This window comes from Enoplosus armatus, chromosome 4 (genome assembly GCF_043641665.1).
Source record: "Enoplosus armatus isolate fEnoArm2 chromosome 4, fEnoArm2.hap1, whole genome shotgun sequence".
Lineage (NCBI taxonomy): Eukaryota > Metazoa > Chordata > Actinopteri > Centrarchiformes > Enoplosidae > Enoplosus > Enoplosus armatus.
In genome coordinates, this window is record NC_092183.1 from 13,741,003 (window position 1) to 13,756,375 (window position 15,373).

The following is a 15,373-nucleotide window of genomic DNA, read 5'->3' on the forward strand; positions in this document are numbered from 1 at the left end:
TTCAATTCCATAAGTGCACATCCAGACACATTTGGACAATAATAAATGGCTTTTATGTATATGTAATTTTATATGTAAAGAGTTGTGTCCTCAAAAAATATTACAGTATCAAAAATAAAAAAGTATTTCAACCACCCAAAAATAAATTAGAATACTGAAAACAATGAAACACAGTTTCCACACAAACACATTATCATGGCTACATCCACTAAACTCTCCAACTCAAAAAGAAACAAAACTAAATTCTCACATTTCCAAACACAAGATCACTGTTAGACTGATGTTCCATTCACAGCATTTCACAGAAAAAGTATAAATCTTGTTTATAAAAACTAGATCTTTGTAAACACAAGAAATACCGAACATGTTCGATGGAGGAGGAAGGTTAGCAGTGCTCTCTGTCAAAGAGTACCTTCTCTTTTCTGAATTTAACTGTCAGAAAGCAACAACATAATGTTATAGGTCCAGTCAACTTGAAGGTGTACAAACTGTCCCTAAAGTTATGAATCAGGGTATGAGGTAAAAGTCCAAGGTGAGTTAAATGTAGTAAACACGAACCTGACAGTCAACTCCCAACCATACTGTCTATGATAAATGCTGTTTCTTCTCCTTTGAAAACAGATGATGGCTTGATTGTGGGTCATCAAGTTGGATCTCTGCTGGCAGTCACTGTACATGATCCCAGAGTCCTCATTATGCCCCCAGCACCATCAACAGTGTTAATGCTTTGGAGGAGTGCAGAGCTACAACTGAAGTATTACTCCTCTTTGCCTGTAGCCCCTCTGTCATCATAATCTACTGTCCAAGAATATCACTCAACGTTTGTCTCGTCTTTTGTCCATTTCCTTTCGAATTCGAGCCTCTAGAGCTGCCCTCATGGCTGAATCAAGGATGTTCTTCTCTGCAACACGTTCCACCACATTCTCTGGCGTATCCTCCTTTAGAAACAGAATGAACATGAGAGAATTAAGACCAAACCAAAGTAAAATAGATCAAAGTGCCAGAAACATCAAGCAAAGGGATGTGCATTAACCTTGTGCACGAGGAAGGAGGTAATGGTACCAGAGTCCTCCTGATAGTCGAGCCAGAAGAGTTCAGTTCCATGGGTCTCCGTCTCTGTGCTTGACCCACTCTCATTCCACTCTTCAGCCTCAGCACCGGCCCCTGGCTCTGATCCATCTGGAAAATGAGCACACACATGCATATTTTCTCAATTTTATTTATATAGCCCAATGTCTCAAATTTGCCTCAAGGGTCTTTACAATCTGTACAGCATACAACACCCTCCATCCTTAGACCCTTGATTTGGTTAAGGATTAAATCCCCAAAAAACCCCATTTAACAGAGAAAAAATGGAAGAAACCCCAGGAAGAGCAACAGAGGAGGGATCCCTCTCCCAGGATGGACAGACATGCAATAGATGTTGTGTGTACAGAATAAACTAAAAGAGTAAGATTACAGTATGGACAATCATGATTTTGTGGATTTACTGTTGGCAAAAAACACAACAACATACGGCATCAAACTCACGTCTGCGTCGGGGATGGTACACTTGGATATCAGGGCGACGGGGTCGTCTTGGGGTTGTGGTGTGCCTCCGCCGCTGAAGCTCTTTCGCTTGCTTCACCTCTTTATCATAATCATCTCTTAAAGAGAAAAGAAAACATTTTGTTATTGCTTGGAAATGTACATAATACCAAATGTGTATCAGCACATGCTGTGTCAATGGTTGGCAACAAAGGCAAATGTTATATTTGTAGTCTTATGGTCATACACTACATACTCTAAAACTAAAAATCTGACATAATCGCCAATCCAGTAGAGAAAACAAAAATATGAGGTAAAAGGTGCTTTGTACTTTTCTCCATCAATGTAAGTTATCTCATGGAGGTCTGAAGAACATGTCCTGCTTAATCCCTTTGCTTTTTCTTTGATAGTCTATATAATATATAATATATAATGTCTTGTGTATAGAAACTGACAGTTTGTCTTTAAAATTACAACACACTGTTACTATGCATTAATGGACGAGAATCTCATTTGACTTGTTTTCAAAACAAAAGGTGAAACACAAAAGATAGGCCTGCAGAGCTGAAATGTTGATCCATACTGCCACCTGCTGAGGACATGATGTGAAACATTCCTATCAGTCAACTGACAATGATGTTTTGCTGTATCCCAATACAATATGCTCAGAATGGAACAAAGTTGACAAAAGCGCTGATCTGTTATTTCCCCCCTCAGATTTGAGTGTTTTACAACATACCAAGACACTAAGGAAAAACATTCACATTTTATGGCTGTTCAATTCCATAAGAGCACATCCAGACACATTTGGACAATAATAAATGGCTTTTATGTATATGTAATTTTATATGTAAAGAGTTGTGTCCTCAAAAAATATTACAGTATCAAAAATAAAAAAGTATTTCAACCACCCAAAAATAAATTAGAATACTGAAAACAATGAAACACAGTTTCCACACAAACACATTATCATGGCTACATCCACTGAACTCTCCAACTCAAAAAGAAACAAAACTAAATTCTCACATTTCAGAACACAAGATCACTGTTAGACTGATGTTCCATTCACAGCATTTCACAGAAAAAGTATAAATCTTGTTTATAAAAACTAGATCTTTGTAAACACAAGAAATACCGAACATGTTCGATGGAGGAGGAAGGTTAGCAGTGCTCTCTGTCAAAGAGTACCTTCTCTTTTCTGAATTTAACTGTCAGAAAGCAACAACATAATGTTATAGGTCCAGTCAACTTGAAGGTGTACAAACTGTCCCTAAAGTTATGAATCAGGGTATGAGGTAAAAGTCCAAGGTGAGTTAAATGTAGTAAACACGAACCTGACAGTCAACTCCCAACCATACTGTCTATGATAAATGCTGTTGCTGCAAATGCTGCAATGTAAGTTATCTCATGGAGGTCTGAAGAACATGTCCTGCTTAATCCCTTCGCTTTTTCTTTGATAGTCAACGCTACATCTGACAGCAGCATGCTACACTGATTCACCCTGTGACAATATTGAAACAACCCTGTAACTTAGATTTGTTTGCAACAAACAGTTGTTGTTTTGCCTCCAATGTCCTCAACCAAGGATAACTTTGGCCAACAGGCCTGTGCGACCTTTCCTTATAGTTTCACTTTGAGCGTAAAAGAATTGTATTATTCATTACCTGCCCTACCTAACCTTCCCTCACCATCAGATCAACTTCTATAATAACATGTGTGTGGTTGCAGCTCTAGATATTGTGAACTAGCTAGTATGCTAGCTACTAGCATTAGCTAACGGTAGTTGAGGAAATCACCTAGCAATCTGGTTCCTCCGGATATGGTGCAGGAAGCCATGGCTCATATCCAAACGGCCCCCACGTTTGTATTTCAGCTCATGCACTTCGTCGTCTCTTAAAATATCCATTTCAACAAACAGTTCCAATACGGTGACAGTATTTGTGAGCTAATGACGCTAATGACTGCAAAAAGTCTCAGTCAGATCCATAGACACTGACAAAAAGCTACATGCTAGCTAATGGTAAGTTGTTGTCCAATTATAACACTCACGGAGTTTGTAAATTAATAATAACTTAAGGATGTCCACTGTTTTTAAAGAGAAAACTTATAAAACACTCCAAAACAGAAAACATTCAATAAAAACACGAGGTTAATGCTGTCACAAACCCAGCAAGTTATCACATTGTTTTTGGCAATTAGTAACTCAAGGATCGACGTAGCTAGCGTCAAACTCCGGGTTAGTTTTTAGTCTGCTGTGTTTGCGATTGCTACGTACAACCACCGCGAGTTTCGACGCGCACGGTGCTTGACCCATTCATCGCTTCTAAGTAAAGTTGTACCGTCTCTGTTGTTTTGACATTAAACTCGCAAGCTAACTGTTGTGATGGTTTCACCGAAGCGAGAAAGAGAGGCTGAAGTGGACGATGATGATAACGAAGACAGAGGTAAGTGTATTTACTTCTAACGTCTGTCCTACGTTTGGTTAGCTCGTAGCTAACGTTCATGTTACTAACTGTTAGAAGCCAGATAAAAGTGCGTTCGAGTTTGTTCGCGGGTCGGTCCAGTCAGATGCAGGCGGGTCAATAAGTACCACTACTGTGTAGTAGCTGAAAAGAAATGTATAGTCCTTCCAGTTCACTCTGTGAATTAAATCAATCATCTCCGAACAACTTAGCTAGCATGCTTAGCTAGCATGTTCAGCTAGCTTACATTCAACTCATTGAACACAATCTGGTTTGACTCTGTTCGTTTTGTTTCACCTCACGTTGCAGTGGCTGTCAAAATATTCCGAGGACGTGTAGTAGACCGGAGAAGTCGCCACTGTCCTTACCTTGACACCATAAACAGGCAAGATAAAGTTGAATGTGTATAGCTAATGTTAGTGCTAAATGCTGGTTAGCCCTGCCTTCTAACTGTTTTAGCTCTGCTATTGACTCCCAGTTTGTCTGTTTATCCATCAGGAGTGTGCTGGACTTCGACTTTGAGAAACTATGCTCCATCTCTCTGTCCCATATCAATGTCTATGCCTGCCTTATATGTGGGAAATACTTTCAAGGTAGGTGAATTATCTGACATTTAACCCGGGATCAAACTCCTTGTTGTGCTTGGACTGATTTACTCATGTATGCTTGCTTCTGTGTAGGCAGAGGTCTGAAGTCCCACGCTTACACTCACAGTGTGCAGTTTACCCATCATGTGTTCCTGAATCTGCACACTCTTAAGTTTTACTGTTTGCCAGACAACTACGAGATCATTGACTCTTCATTAGAAGACATTACGGTAGGTAAAGTGATGGTGTTACAGGTTTATGGCATGTTGTTGTTATACTGTTGAAAGCAAACGTTGAATTAATTTTCATGTTCAGCACCATCCTTTTAAAAAGCAAAAAAAAGCACTTGTTTAAATGTCATCTGATCCTGATCTTAAAGGTTGCATCACACAAATATTGTTTTAAAGCACCAAGGGTCATATTCAATGTATCATATTGTCAATATTGAAGTGCTGAGTCAAAAATACAGTACTGTACAAACTGTAATTTGTTCACATGTTCTCACTTTCTCTACAGTATGTGCTGAAGCCAACTTTCACCAAGCAGCACATTGCAGGGCTGGACAAGCAGGGAAAACTGTACAGAGCCTACGATGGTACGACCTACCTGCCAGGCATTGTAGGGCTCAACAACATAAAAGCCAATGACTACGCCAATGTGGTGTTACAGGTATGAATATCTGCCACAATGGACCTTATCTGGAGTTGGTCATAAACTTTTTAAATAACTCCAACCATTTCATATTTGCCTCTTCTTCCTAGGCTTTTTCCAATGTTCCACCACTGCGAAACTACTTCCTGGAGGAGGAAAACTACAGGGGAATCCGCAGGCCACCAGGGGACATCATGTTCCTCTTGGTGCAGAGGTTTGGTGAGCTGATGCGCAAGCTTTGGAATCCAAGAAACTTCAAGGCCCATGTGTCTCCCCATGAGATGCTGCAGGCTGTGGTGCTGTGCAGCAAGAAGAACTTCCAAATTACTAAGCAAGGTAATTATTTTAGTTGCCAGAAAGTTGTAGTACTGTGTTATACTAAGTACTGCAGATCTCAAGTAGGCTTTTAACACATGCTGCCCTGTGGAGGCTTGGTTGTGGTGCTGATTGATTGTTTTCTGTCTGCAGGAGATGCTGTGGACTTCATGACATGGTTCTTGAATGCTCTGCATGGAGCTCTTGGAGGCACAAAGAAAAAACCTTGTGAGTAGAAGGACAAGCAAAGGGGATTGATCCCTAATTGTTAAGTCATGTGCAAATAATGTTATGGTATACAGTTTTATATCAAATGTGAATGATATATGGTTGAATTTCATTTAGAGTTAGCATTTCAAGCATGTAAAAATTGATTGTTAAGAAAATGCAAATTAACCTGGGTCCTCATTTGTCTTTCTGTCCTCACAGCAATCATTACAAAAGCATTTCAAGGCTCCATGCGGATCTTCTCCAAGAAACTTCCACACCCAGATTTAGTGAGTTTCCTGCTTGTGTTCATATATAATTGTAATCATTTTACCAATAGAATAGCTCTTGTTTATTCATAAAGTTTAAATTATCTGATAATGTTTTGTACATACATACATATCTCCGAAAGTGACTGAGGAAGTTTGCTATTCAGATACAAGGCAAAGACAGAAAGAATATTCTCTATTTCCACATGCCTTTTAAAACTAACTTTGCTTGTTTACTGTGTATTCTGTTTTTGTTGAACACCTGTGAAAACATTTAAAGTTATTTTGTAGGTGTTTTTTTAAATTATTTTTATTTTCCAGCTACCAGAGGAGAAGGAGGCATTGCTCGTGACAGAGGAGTACCAGGAGCAGATGTCTGAATCCACCTTCCTGTTTCTGACCCTTGACCTCCCAACAGCTCCATTGTACAAGGATGAGAAGGAGCAGCTTATAATCCCGCAGGTCCCTCTCTTCAACATCCTTGGAAAATTCAATGGCAATACGGAGAAGGTACAGATTCATTCACATCTTCTTGTCTTAAATATATCGTGCAAAATAAAAGAAATGTGGGAAGAATGACTTAAAGCAATGTTGCAATGCAGTAATCAACAGAAAAGTTTTGGTGTTGATAAAGATTTTTTGGCACAAAACTGGATGATTACATTTTGACATAGTCGCACCTAAAGAAGAGAAGAGTTTTGCAGATGCTAATATTTTTTATAAATATCTGTGCACGCTTTCCTGTCTCATTTACGTTCAGGAATACAAAACCTACAAAGAGAATTTTCTCAAAAGGTTCCAGCTGACCAAACTGCCTCCGTACCTTGTCTTTTGCATCAAAAGATTCACCAAGAACAACTTCTTTGTGGAAAAGAATCCCACAATTGTCAACTTCCCTATCACGTAAGTGCTGTTCATATACCGCAAGATGAAATACGCAGCCTTGATCGAAGTGCCTGACAGAACCATGAACTGCATGTTGACAATAGTAAAACATTGTTATTATGTGTGTATTATGTATATAATGTGACTCTTGTGATAAGTGACGTGTGTATTTTGTCCTCAGCATAAATATGTTGTCACTCTCTGTGTGCCTCAACAGAAATGTAGACCTCCGTGAGTACTTGACAGAAGAAGCTCAAGTTACAGAGAAGAACACGACTTATGACCTTGTTGCCAACGTAGTGCATGATGGGAAACCCACAGAGGGAGCGTACAGAATACATGTTCTACATCATGTAGGTTGCTGCCAGATATTTGTGGATTTTCCCTGCTTTTTGATGGCATTACTACAAACAACCTTAACAAATGCATTACATTATGTTTTGACCAAGTCTTATTATGGGTCATCATCAGTCATATCTTTTTTTGTTTAATCAGGGAACTGGGAAGTGGTATGAGATGCAGGACCTGCAGGTGACTGACATTCTCCCCCAGATGATTACATTGTCAGAGGCCTACATCCAGGCAAGTCCTCCGACTCATTCTGTGCATGTTGGAAAATGTAAATGTTGCTGAGCCTTGGCTCCATACTTTTCTGTGCAACATGAAATGACAAAAAAATGAATCACTTTTCATCTGATGGCATTCACGGCACACCCCTTTCAATTTTTAAAGGCAAATCTACAGGAAAACGGGCAGTTGCAGTTTCTGAGTATGGCATAGACTATTTAACTTCTACAGTAATTCTCTGGAGCAATAGTAGTGGTATGAAATAAATAAAAAGATAGGCCAGTATTACTCTTAATAACATGGAGGTTCCTCTCTAATCGTAGATGCGTAAAAACATTATATAAAGTCTGCAGATGCTTTTATCTTAATCTTTACATATATGAATTAACTGTTGCGTTAACAGTTGTGTTTTTGTAAAGATATTCATGTAAATACATTTTCCTTACTATCGAATAAAGAAGCAGGTCACGCCTCCCTGAAGAGCTGCTAAAGAGAATTTAATCTGGTGTTTCAGTGGTGATTTCAGAGGCTTTGCTCTCTGCCAGGAATACATTTAGTGGAGGACTGAATCCTTGTCATTTCTTAATAAAAAATTGTCAAAGTTAATTATACAGATTATTAGGCATTAAGGTATGAGGAGTTGGAAGTATACAGATTTTAGAACCTTCAAGCGTTCAAAGACTTGTATTAGCTGAATCTTATTTCATACCAGATTGCAGTTTTAAATCATTGTAAAGTAAAAATGATCTTTGAACCCAACAAGTAGTTCTAGATTTGCATAGTCTCATTTTGGTAACATTTTTTTTCTCGATCTTGTAGATCTGGAAGAGACAAGAGAGTGACGATGACACAAAGAACCACACGGGGGTGTAAGTGAGGCAGGATTTTCCTCTGTGTGAATGACCAGAAGTGTTTTCACCATTTTGGAAATGAACTGGGTATTTAAGTGATTGGAAATAGCAACAGAATATAGAATGAGAGTGGCGCGAGAGCATCAGGACTTTTTCTTTATAGCCACAAAAAAGAAAATAAATGTAAATGTCTCTGTGGTTTTTTTCAATGTTTTATCTTTTTACTATGTGGAAGTTTCTAAATAAACAAGCTCCAGGACACGTGTCTCTGTCTGTATGTTGAATTTGAATTTAGTTTTAGGAGTTTGTCATGTATATGTGGTTATTTGCACCAGGGATCATAGAACAGCAACAAGATAACAGAAGACGCAGCTCTGCAGCATTGTTGAGTAGCCAATTTTTAATACATACTGAGAGCTCATCTTATGTAATGGACGTTTCCACATTCATAATAATAACATACATATAGCAATGTACTAACTGTTCACAAAACTGTTACCCCCTGCAGAAACTGCCCAATCCCAGCTGAATATTAATGAAGATTTATGGCTGATTAACTGAAATAGCATATGAGATTGATAATTCCCCAAACAGTAAAAAAAAAAAAAAGTTGATCAATGCATTACATTTATAAAACTTCAAGATCATGATGATGATCAGTGCAATTATACATTTTTAAAAAGAAAGTTCTTTGTGTGCACCTGTTTTCAGAGCTGCAGGCAGTTTCACTCCTTCCACATGTATTTCTCACAGAAGGCCTGGTTCTGCAGATAGAAACAGAAATAGGATGTGAAACAGAAATTGAAAGTATTCACAAAATCACATTAGTACTTTAAACTGTTTAGACGCTAAACTGCATTTTGTTGTCTCAGTACTTGTAAACAAAAATGCAATTTAAAGTAGTACGGTGCAGACCAATAGCAACCAATCAATAGCCTTCAAAGAGAAGCTAGATACATTGGACTCAAAATAAGAGGAAGAGCAGCCATTAAGATGGGCGGGAGTTTATCAAGTTCTGTAGATGCGTAAAGCCTGGGTCAGGTTTGATGGCTGTGAAATATCCTTTTCAGGATGTGGTAATTTGCGTGGCCATTGTTGCTAATGGCAAAAAAAAGTTTTAATTGGAAAAACATTACACATGTACACTGTAATCTTCAGATGATGGGACTGACCTGTGCATCAGTTTTGTCAGCTAATGGCAATAATTGACTGAGTTTAACTTACACCACACTTCTGAGCAGTTAGAATGTCTTTGCACCAGTAGCTTGGTCCCCAAGTACAACGATTCTTTCCCATTAGCTCCAACTCCTTCGAGGCAACACACAGATCAGCTCTCTGCAGGATAAAAAGAGGAATGAGAAAATGAACCAGACCAAAGAAAGATATGTGTTCATGAACATTCAAGTGGCTCCACTGTGTTCATGATTAATGTTGCGTGGACCAGGGCTCATTGTGCTGTTGTGAATTATGTTAGCAAATCAACTAATGTTTGTACATTTATTTAGTCACCAAAAGAAGAGGGGCTGCTGTAAGTGATGGTAAAAGTCATGTCAGTGAAGGTGTCTCTTGTTGATATATAATGTTTACTCCAGACAAATCCTCTGTTTCCACTGTGTGAAGACTCATAGATATAAAAGTTTCCTCTTTGTCCCTCCAGTGAGATAAGTCATTGTACTCGTGAATGTCAGTGTTTTTTAAAAAGAGCTTATTCTTACTTCACAAGCATGTGGAACGTCCATCTGGTTTCCCAAAACCTTCTGCAGTCGGGAGCCATAGATTCTGGTGAAAGCCTCACACTGAAAACAGCATGAGGGTTACTTAACAGCTGTTCACCTTTTCTTAGTCTACGTGATTAAAAACGACTTAAATCTCTTTGAATATGTTGGCTGGTTTAAACTTAGTATCTTAAAATTACAGATTTGTGAGGGATTTTGTTAGTTGGGAGCACTGAGGGATATTTAGTATTAGAGGGAGCTGAGGGTCAGACCTTGGGGATGGCGTTGGGGTGATGGACACACACAGACTGGAGGAAAGAGGAAGTCTGAGGTTTGGTGGAGTTGGGACTCAGGTGAAGTCGGCTCAGCACAGCCAGCATGCGGCACGACTCACAGTCCGAGGGGAGTGATACCTCTGGGTAATCAAGAGAGCTTTAACTTGGCGTAGGAAGTGTGAGGTTCAAGTCAAACCAATAAACAAATGATGGCCAAATGTATTCTTTCTAAACATGTGACTGACCTGGAACAGGCTGCTCCTTGAACAAACAGAGGTGCAGAAGAGTGCATATTGTGTGAGGTGCAGCAGATGATAAGAGGAATTCAACTATCTGCACGCCATATTTGTTAACGAAATCATCACACTGCTCCTTATAGCTCTGTGGTACAAGATCGCAGACCTCTTCCATGAGCTTCATCAAAGCACCCTGCAGGGCAAGAAAGAGAAGATGGTGTGATTAACATGATGGGATGTACAGTGAGGGATGTGTGCTTGAAGTAATACAAAGTGATACGAAAATAAAGGGTCACCTCAGTCATGTTTTGGGGCAACAGGGTCTCCAGTTTCTTGATGATAAACAAACACAGGGTGCAAGCTGGGTTGAACTGCTCCTAGAGGGAGAATTAGCCAATAAGAGGGCCAGGTATAGTATGAAAATAAAAACCACAAGTTTCATTTCAACTTCCATTTTAACCATCCACTTCTGCTTTCTCATACTCACATGGGTGCTGGTGGCCGTACCAAGTGCAGAGCTGGATAAGTCTTTGTTGGTGGCTTGGTGGGGTAGTTTCAGCAGTTCCTCCTCCTTGTTGACAGCACAAAGTCCAAAAGCCATGCAGGTCTCTCCTGGTTTCTACATAAACACATATTATCTTGCATGAAAGGTGATCATTGATGGCCGAAGTGTTTATTCTTATAAAGAAGCCTAAATAGAGGCTAAACTCACCAGGTGACCAGGTGTTTGCTGCAGGACTTTCGGCAAATACATCCTCACCTGTGAATCACACTCTGATGCCTGCTCCCCTGGCAGGCGTTGGCACAGAGCATGCAAGGCTTCATATACAGTCTCCTGCAAAAACACAGTAGTTAGTGCATTGTCTATGTTGCAGCAAGAATACTGGGTTGCTACTTGTGTTGAAAACAAATGAATGTGCTTTTCTACATAAATAGACAGCCATTTTTATATTTTTTATTTTTATTTATTTAAGTACAAAGTGAGCACACGCAACATAGCTTGACAAACCAAAACATTTGCATTTACTCTGACATTTGAATATTGGAATTTGCTTAAAATTGGCAGCTACCTAATATTAAACGTCCATTTTAGGTTTAACCTTTTAAAACATTATATGGATCCCAGCTGCTGGGCGTGGCTGCCAGCTTCCTTATCAACCAATTCCCCAAACCTGATGAGTGTGGTCAGTAAAATGAAGTGAAACTGTGCAGTGAGCGAGTCACCATCAGCCTCACCTTAGCATCTCTGCTGGAAATCACGTTGGCGGACAGCTGGACGATCTGGCTGCACTCTGAACAGATGTCCAAAGTCTAATAAGGAGAAGCCACAGTGAGATCATTATTCAGGCCTGAAGACATTCATGTCCACAAAATATAATACAAACATAAAGCAAGTGTTGTCAGTGTTGTTTTTAAGCTCATAACGTGCACTTTTTAAGACTTAATGTAATGAAATACATACATATGCAAAAAGAATGTGAATTAGCATTTGTCTAATACAGTTCAATGTGTATAAGTACAATAGGTCTATGTGTGTGTATTATTTAGTTCCATATATTGGTATGTTGGCCTTTTGACATTTGACAAAACAGTGATAATATAGGAAATAAAAGTCAGGCTTACCAGAGATTTCTGTTTGATGAAGGACAAAGGGTCTGTGATGAACCTGGAGTCCCCTTTAAACCGCCAGACAGACAGAAATGATACACACAGTGATTGAGAGAGAAAGGGGACATTTTAAAAGGTGTAATATATATATACACATATATTTATATATATATTTCAGCAATAGCGTCATCCTTCTTTGAACTGATTCGTTGTCATAAATCCAACGACAGGAATATTATGACCCCCTGACAACAGAATTAATGGCGACTAGTTGACATAAAAGGAGACATTAGAGTCTCTGTCGGTAAATCTTCATCTTACCGGGCCACAGAGACACCGCGAGGGTCACCAGGAGAAGGCCAGGTGCTGACATGATGAGAAGGAGCACAAAACGATATGAAGCGTAAATGATTTGGTCTATAATAACATCAATTCTGTTATTTGGTTCGCACCGGAAGTACAGGTTGATCGTCGTGCCCAATCAAAACGCCAGATGTAATGCGCAGGCGCTGTGGAACAAATCATGAAAAAAAGATGACTAGTTATACTTCCACTGCACTGTTAAACAGATATAGGCGACAAGTGGATACTATATTAACTGGATAAAATTAAACTTAAAAAAACTCACTGTAAATAGCGTATGGTGTAAACAAAGAGGAATATGCCTTAATTGATTTATAGTCCCTTTATTGAAATTAAGTCCACAACTCATGTTAAAAATAACAGCTGATGAAGGCTTCTGAAGGGACCACTAGATGGCAGCAGAGCACAGGAAATGTACAGTGGACATAGTTCAGCCAAGTTTTATTTGTCACATACATGAGCAATGTGTGTTCTCAATTACAAGAGGAAGTAAGAGGAAGAGGAAAAAAACATGAGAGATAAAAATTTAAATCATAAGAATTATACACATGATTAAATGTAAAATGTACATACGTCACAATTGTAACTACACAATGAAATTGTGTAGGCAATGCAAAAGATAGACAATGTGCTATACAAGGCTAAAAAATACGTCACTGTCTAAATTCTGCATGCTCCTGAGGAAGATTATTAAGCATTGACACATTCAGACTTAAGTGTTTAAGCCACGTCCTGAAAGATGATGCAAAATGAGGCATCTTTGTCCAAATTTCCAGCAAATTTTTGAGTAAATCAAGTAATTGCTAAATTGTTACATTAGTTAGTCCAGTTACATAGAAAAGGGCATTTCTGACCCTGCATTTGAAGTGAATTATTATGAATTTGATTTATTAGTATTAATAAATCATCATCAACTCAACTATCTATCTGTCTGTTTGTGTTAGTGATAGCTGAAAGGCAACTTCACTGGGCTTGTGCCCGGATCAACACTGTCAAAACATGTAAAGAGATTAGCGAGAAGCTGCAGGGAGATGCTGTTTCAGATAGAACAGTGATAGGACATTCACAGAGATGACTCAGTGTTGGAAGTGTCTGCTTAGTCATTACTCATGCTTTCTCTTGGCTGCTTAAAGGTCTCACCATTACTATCCAAGATAACTAAGAGGCAGTAGGGTAGTATTTGAATTTTCACAGTGTTTCTGCAGTTCATACTTACTGTAACTCTTTATTTACATTTACAGCATATCTTTTCCTTTTATATTTGCTTTTTATGATAAATTAATAGGAAGAAGCATTATTTCAAAATTTCATCCAAAACATCTGTCCTTTACATTATTTACAACTAACAGTCTCAATAATAATATTTCAACTCTATTACTTAATTGTAACATGAACCATTTTACAGATAATCAACCTGCACTGAAGAAGCTTTTTAGGACTGGTCCAGATAGCTTGCATTAAGCTGTCTCAAATTTGCAAACCAACCTAAACTGAAATGAATGAATTCCACAAATGTTGACATAAAATCAGTTTGATGTATTTTGCAGTAGAACATCATAGGCAAGTTATAATTATGTAAACCTACATAAAAATGGTTTTGGACAGGATAGTTTTGCAAAGATGTTGAAAATTAGAATCAAACAAAATAAACAAATGTGAGTCCTGCCATCTCTATGTAGTGTCAGCTTTGTCTCTGCTAGCAAACACATAATTATCAGGTTATTCTTTAACATTGTGAAAGAAAACCTTCAGTTTGTCAATTCTTCATCTGTCTTTACTATAGATGAAGGCAGATAGGATCGAATATGAGGAAACACAGGCAGACATTCCATTAGCACCTGCAGTGTACCAGAAAGAAGCATGCATGAAAGACAAAAGAGACCAAAACAATGACAATGGGGTCACAAACCTGCTGCATAACCACTACTTGCCTAACTTGGTGTGCAGGTGAAAGTCCCCATGGAAACCCTAATCTCCTAATCGTAATGCATTTAACTGCAAGCAGGCGTTTTGACACTCCTTGGATTGCATGGAAATTGGAAGTGCATTGTTTCTATGATCCATCATCATGACATCATTTGTCTGCTAATCCATTTCCCCAAGTAGTATGAGGAGGAAAGTGTCAGCCCCAACAAAAAGTTGTTTTTGTTTCACCATATTCCATGTTATGACTCTACCTGTTACAAACAGACTGGATGCAGTTTTTCCAGTTTGGCATCTTCCTCATGCATTCCTCATGTTCACTCCATTCCCTTCAATCACGTAATCCATTTACTGGACAGACCAATCAGTTCTGGAGACGCCCAGACTATTCCCCACTGTAACTTCCTTGTGACATATAGTAAGATAGATAATTAGAGGTTAGATGCTTAACCTAGGTAAGGTTCTTGTTATTTTGAATGGGAGGTTGTCTGAAACAGGAAATGTGTTTACTTTAACAAGACAGTTTTATTACCAGCAGCACCAAGTGGTTGAAAAATATGACAAACTACACAAATTAATTTAGAATCAGAATCAGAATCAGGAACTGTTTATTGCCAAGTAACATACATTACAAGGAATTTGCTGTGGTCTGAAGGTGCTATTGTTTTGATAACAGATAAGTAGAATATAAAAGCTAAAATAAGAATAAGAATAAAAATAAAAGTAAGATAAATAACAAACAGTGCAGTGACCAGAATAAAGTAAAGTGTCCAGATAAAGTGTCCAGTAGGGGGTGGGTGCGTTAATGTAACGCAGGGGGGACAGGGGTGATGTACGTTAATATAACGTATAACTTGTTTGTGTTCTGGGGGGGGGGGGGGGGGGGGAGGTTTTGGTCCTGATGGACCGCAGCCTCCTGCCAGAGGGGAGGG

At 38.8% G+C, this 15,373-nt stretch overlaps 3 protein-coding genes across 4 annotated transcripts; 1 reads left to right on the forward strand and 2 right to left on the reverse strand.

Moving 5' to 3' along the window:
* Positions 1–815: 815 nt before the first annotated feature.
* c4h2orf68 (chromosome 4 C2orf68 homolog) lies at positions 816–3,433 on the reverse strand. Its single transcript, XM_070905080.1, has 4 exons — positions 3,324–3,433; positions 1,531–1,646; positions 1,034–1,179; positions 816–938 (listed from the first exon to the last, which is right to left on the reverse strand). The coding sequence occupies exons 1-4, from the start codon at positions 3,431–3,433 to the stop codon at positions 816–818; spliced, it is 495 nt and encodes a 164-aa protein (XP_070761181.1).
* A 387-nt stretch (positions 3,434–3,820) lies between these two features.
* On the forward strand, positions 3,821–8,573 carry usp39 (ubiquitin specific peptidase 39). Of its 2 annotated transcripts, none has more exons than XM_070904600.1 (13): positions 3,821–3,977; positions 4,299–4,374; positions 4,488–4,582; positions 4,670–4,806; positions 5,093–5,245; positions 5,338–5,563; positions 5,696–5,770; positions 5,972–6,039; positions 6,340–6,528; positions 6,779–6,921; positions 7,121–7,256; positions 7,399–7,485; positions 8,290–8,573. In XM_070904600.1, the coding sequence occupies exons 1-13, from the start codon at positions 3,911–3,913 to the stop codon at positions 8,341–8,343; spliced, it is 1,506 nt and encodes a 501-aa protein (XP_070760701.1). In that variant the 5' UTR covers positions 3,821–3,910; the 3' UTR covers positions 8,344–8,573. The 2 variants fall into 2 exon arrangements, with proteins under 2 accessions (XP_070760701.1, XP_070760700.1); XM_070904599.1 differs by having other exon boundaries at positions 3,821–3,971.
* Positions 8,574–8,709: 136 nt separating this feature from the next.
* On the reverse strand, positions 8,710–12,594 carry sftpbb (surfactant protein Bb). The gene is made up of 11 exons (XM_070904941.1): positions 12,477–12,594; positions 12,171–12,223; positions 11,784–11,858; positions 11,260–11,382; positions 11,035–11,166; positions 10,844–10,924; positions 10,557–10,740; positions 10,309–10,451; positions 10,037–10,117; positions 9,546–9,656; positions 8,710–9,085 (listed from the first exon to the last, which is right to left on the reverse strand). The coding sequence occupies exons 1-11, from the start codon at positions 12,526–12,528 to the stop codon at positions 9,047–9,049; spliced, it is 1,074 nt and encodes a 357-aa protein (XP_070761042.1). The 5' UTR covers positions 12,529–12,594; the 3' UTR covers positions 8,710–9,046.
* Positions 12,595–15,373: the final 2,779 nt, after the last annotated feature.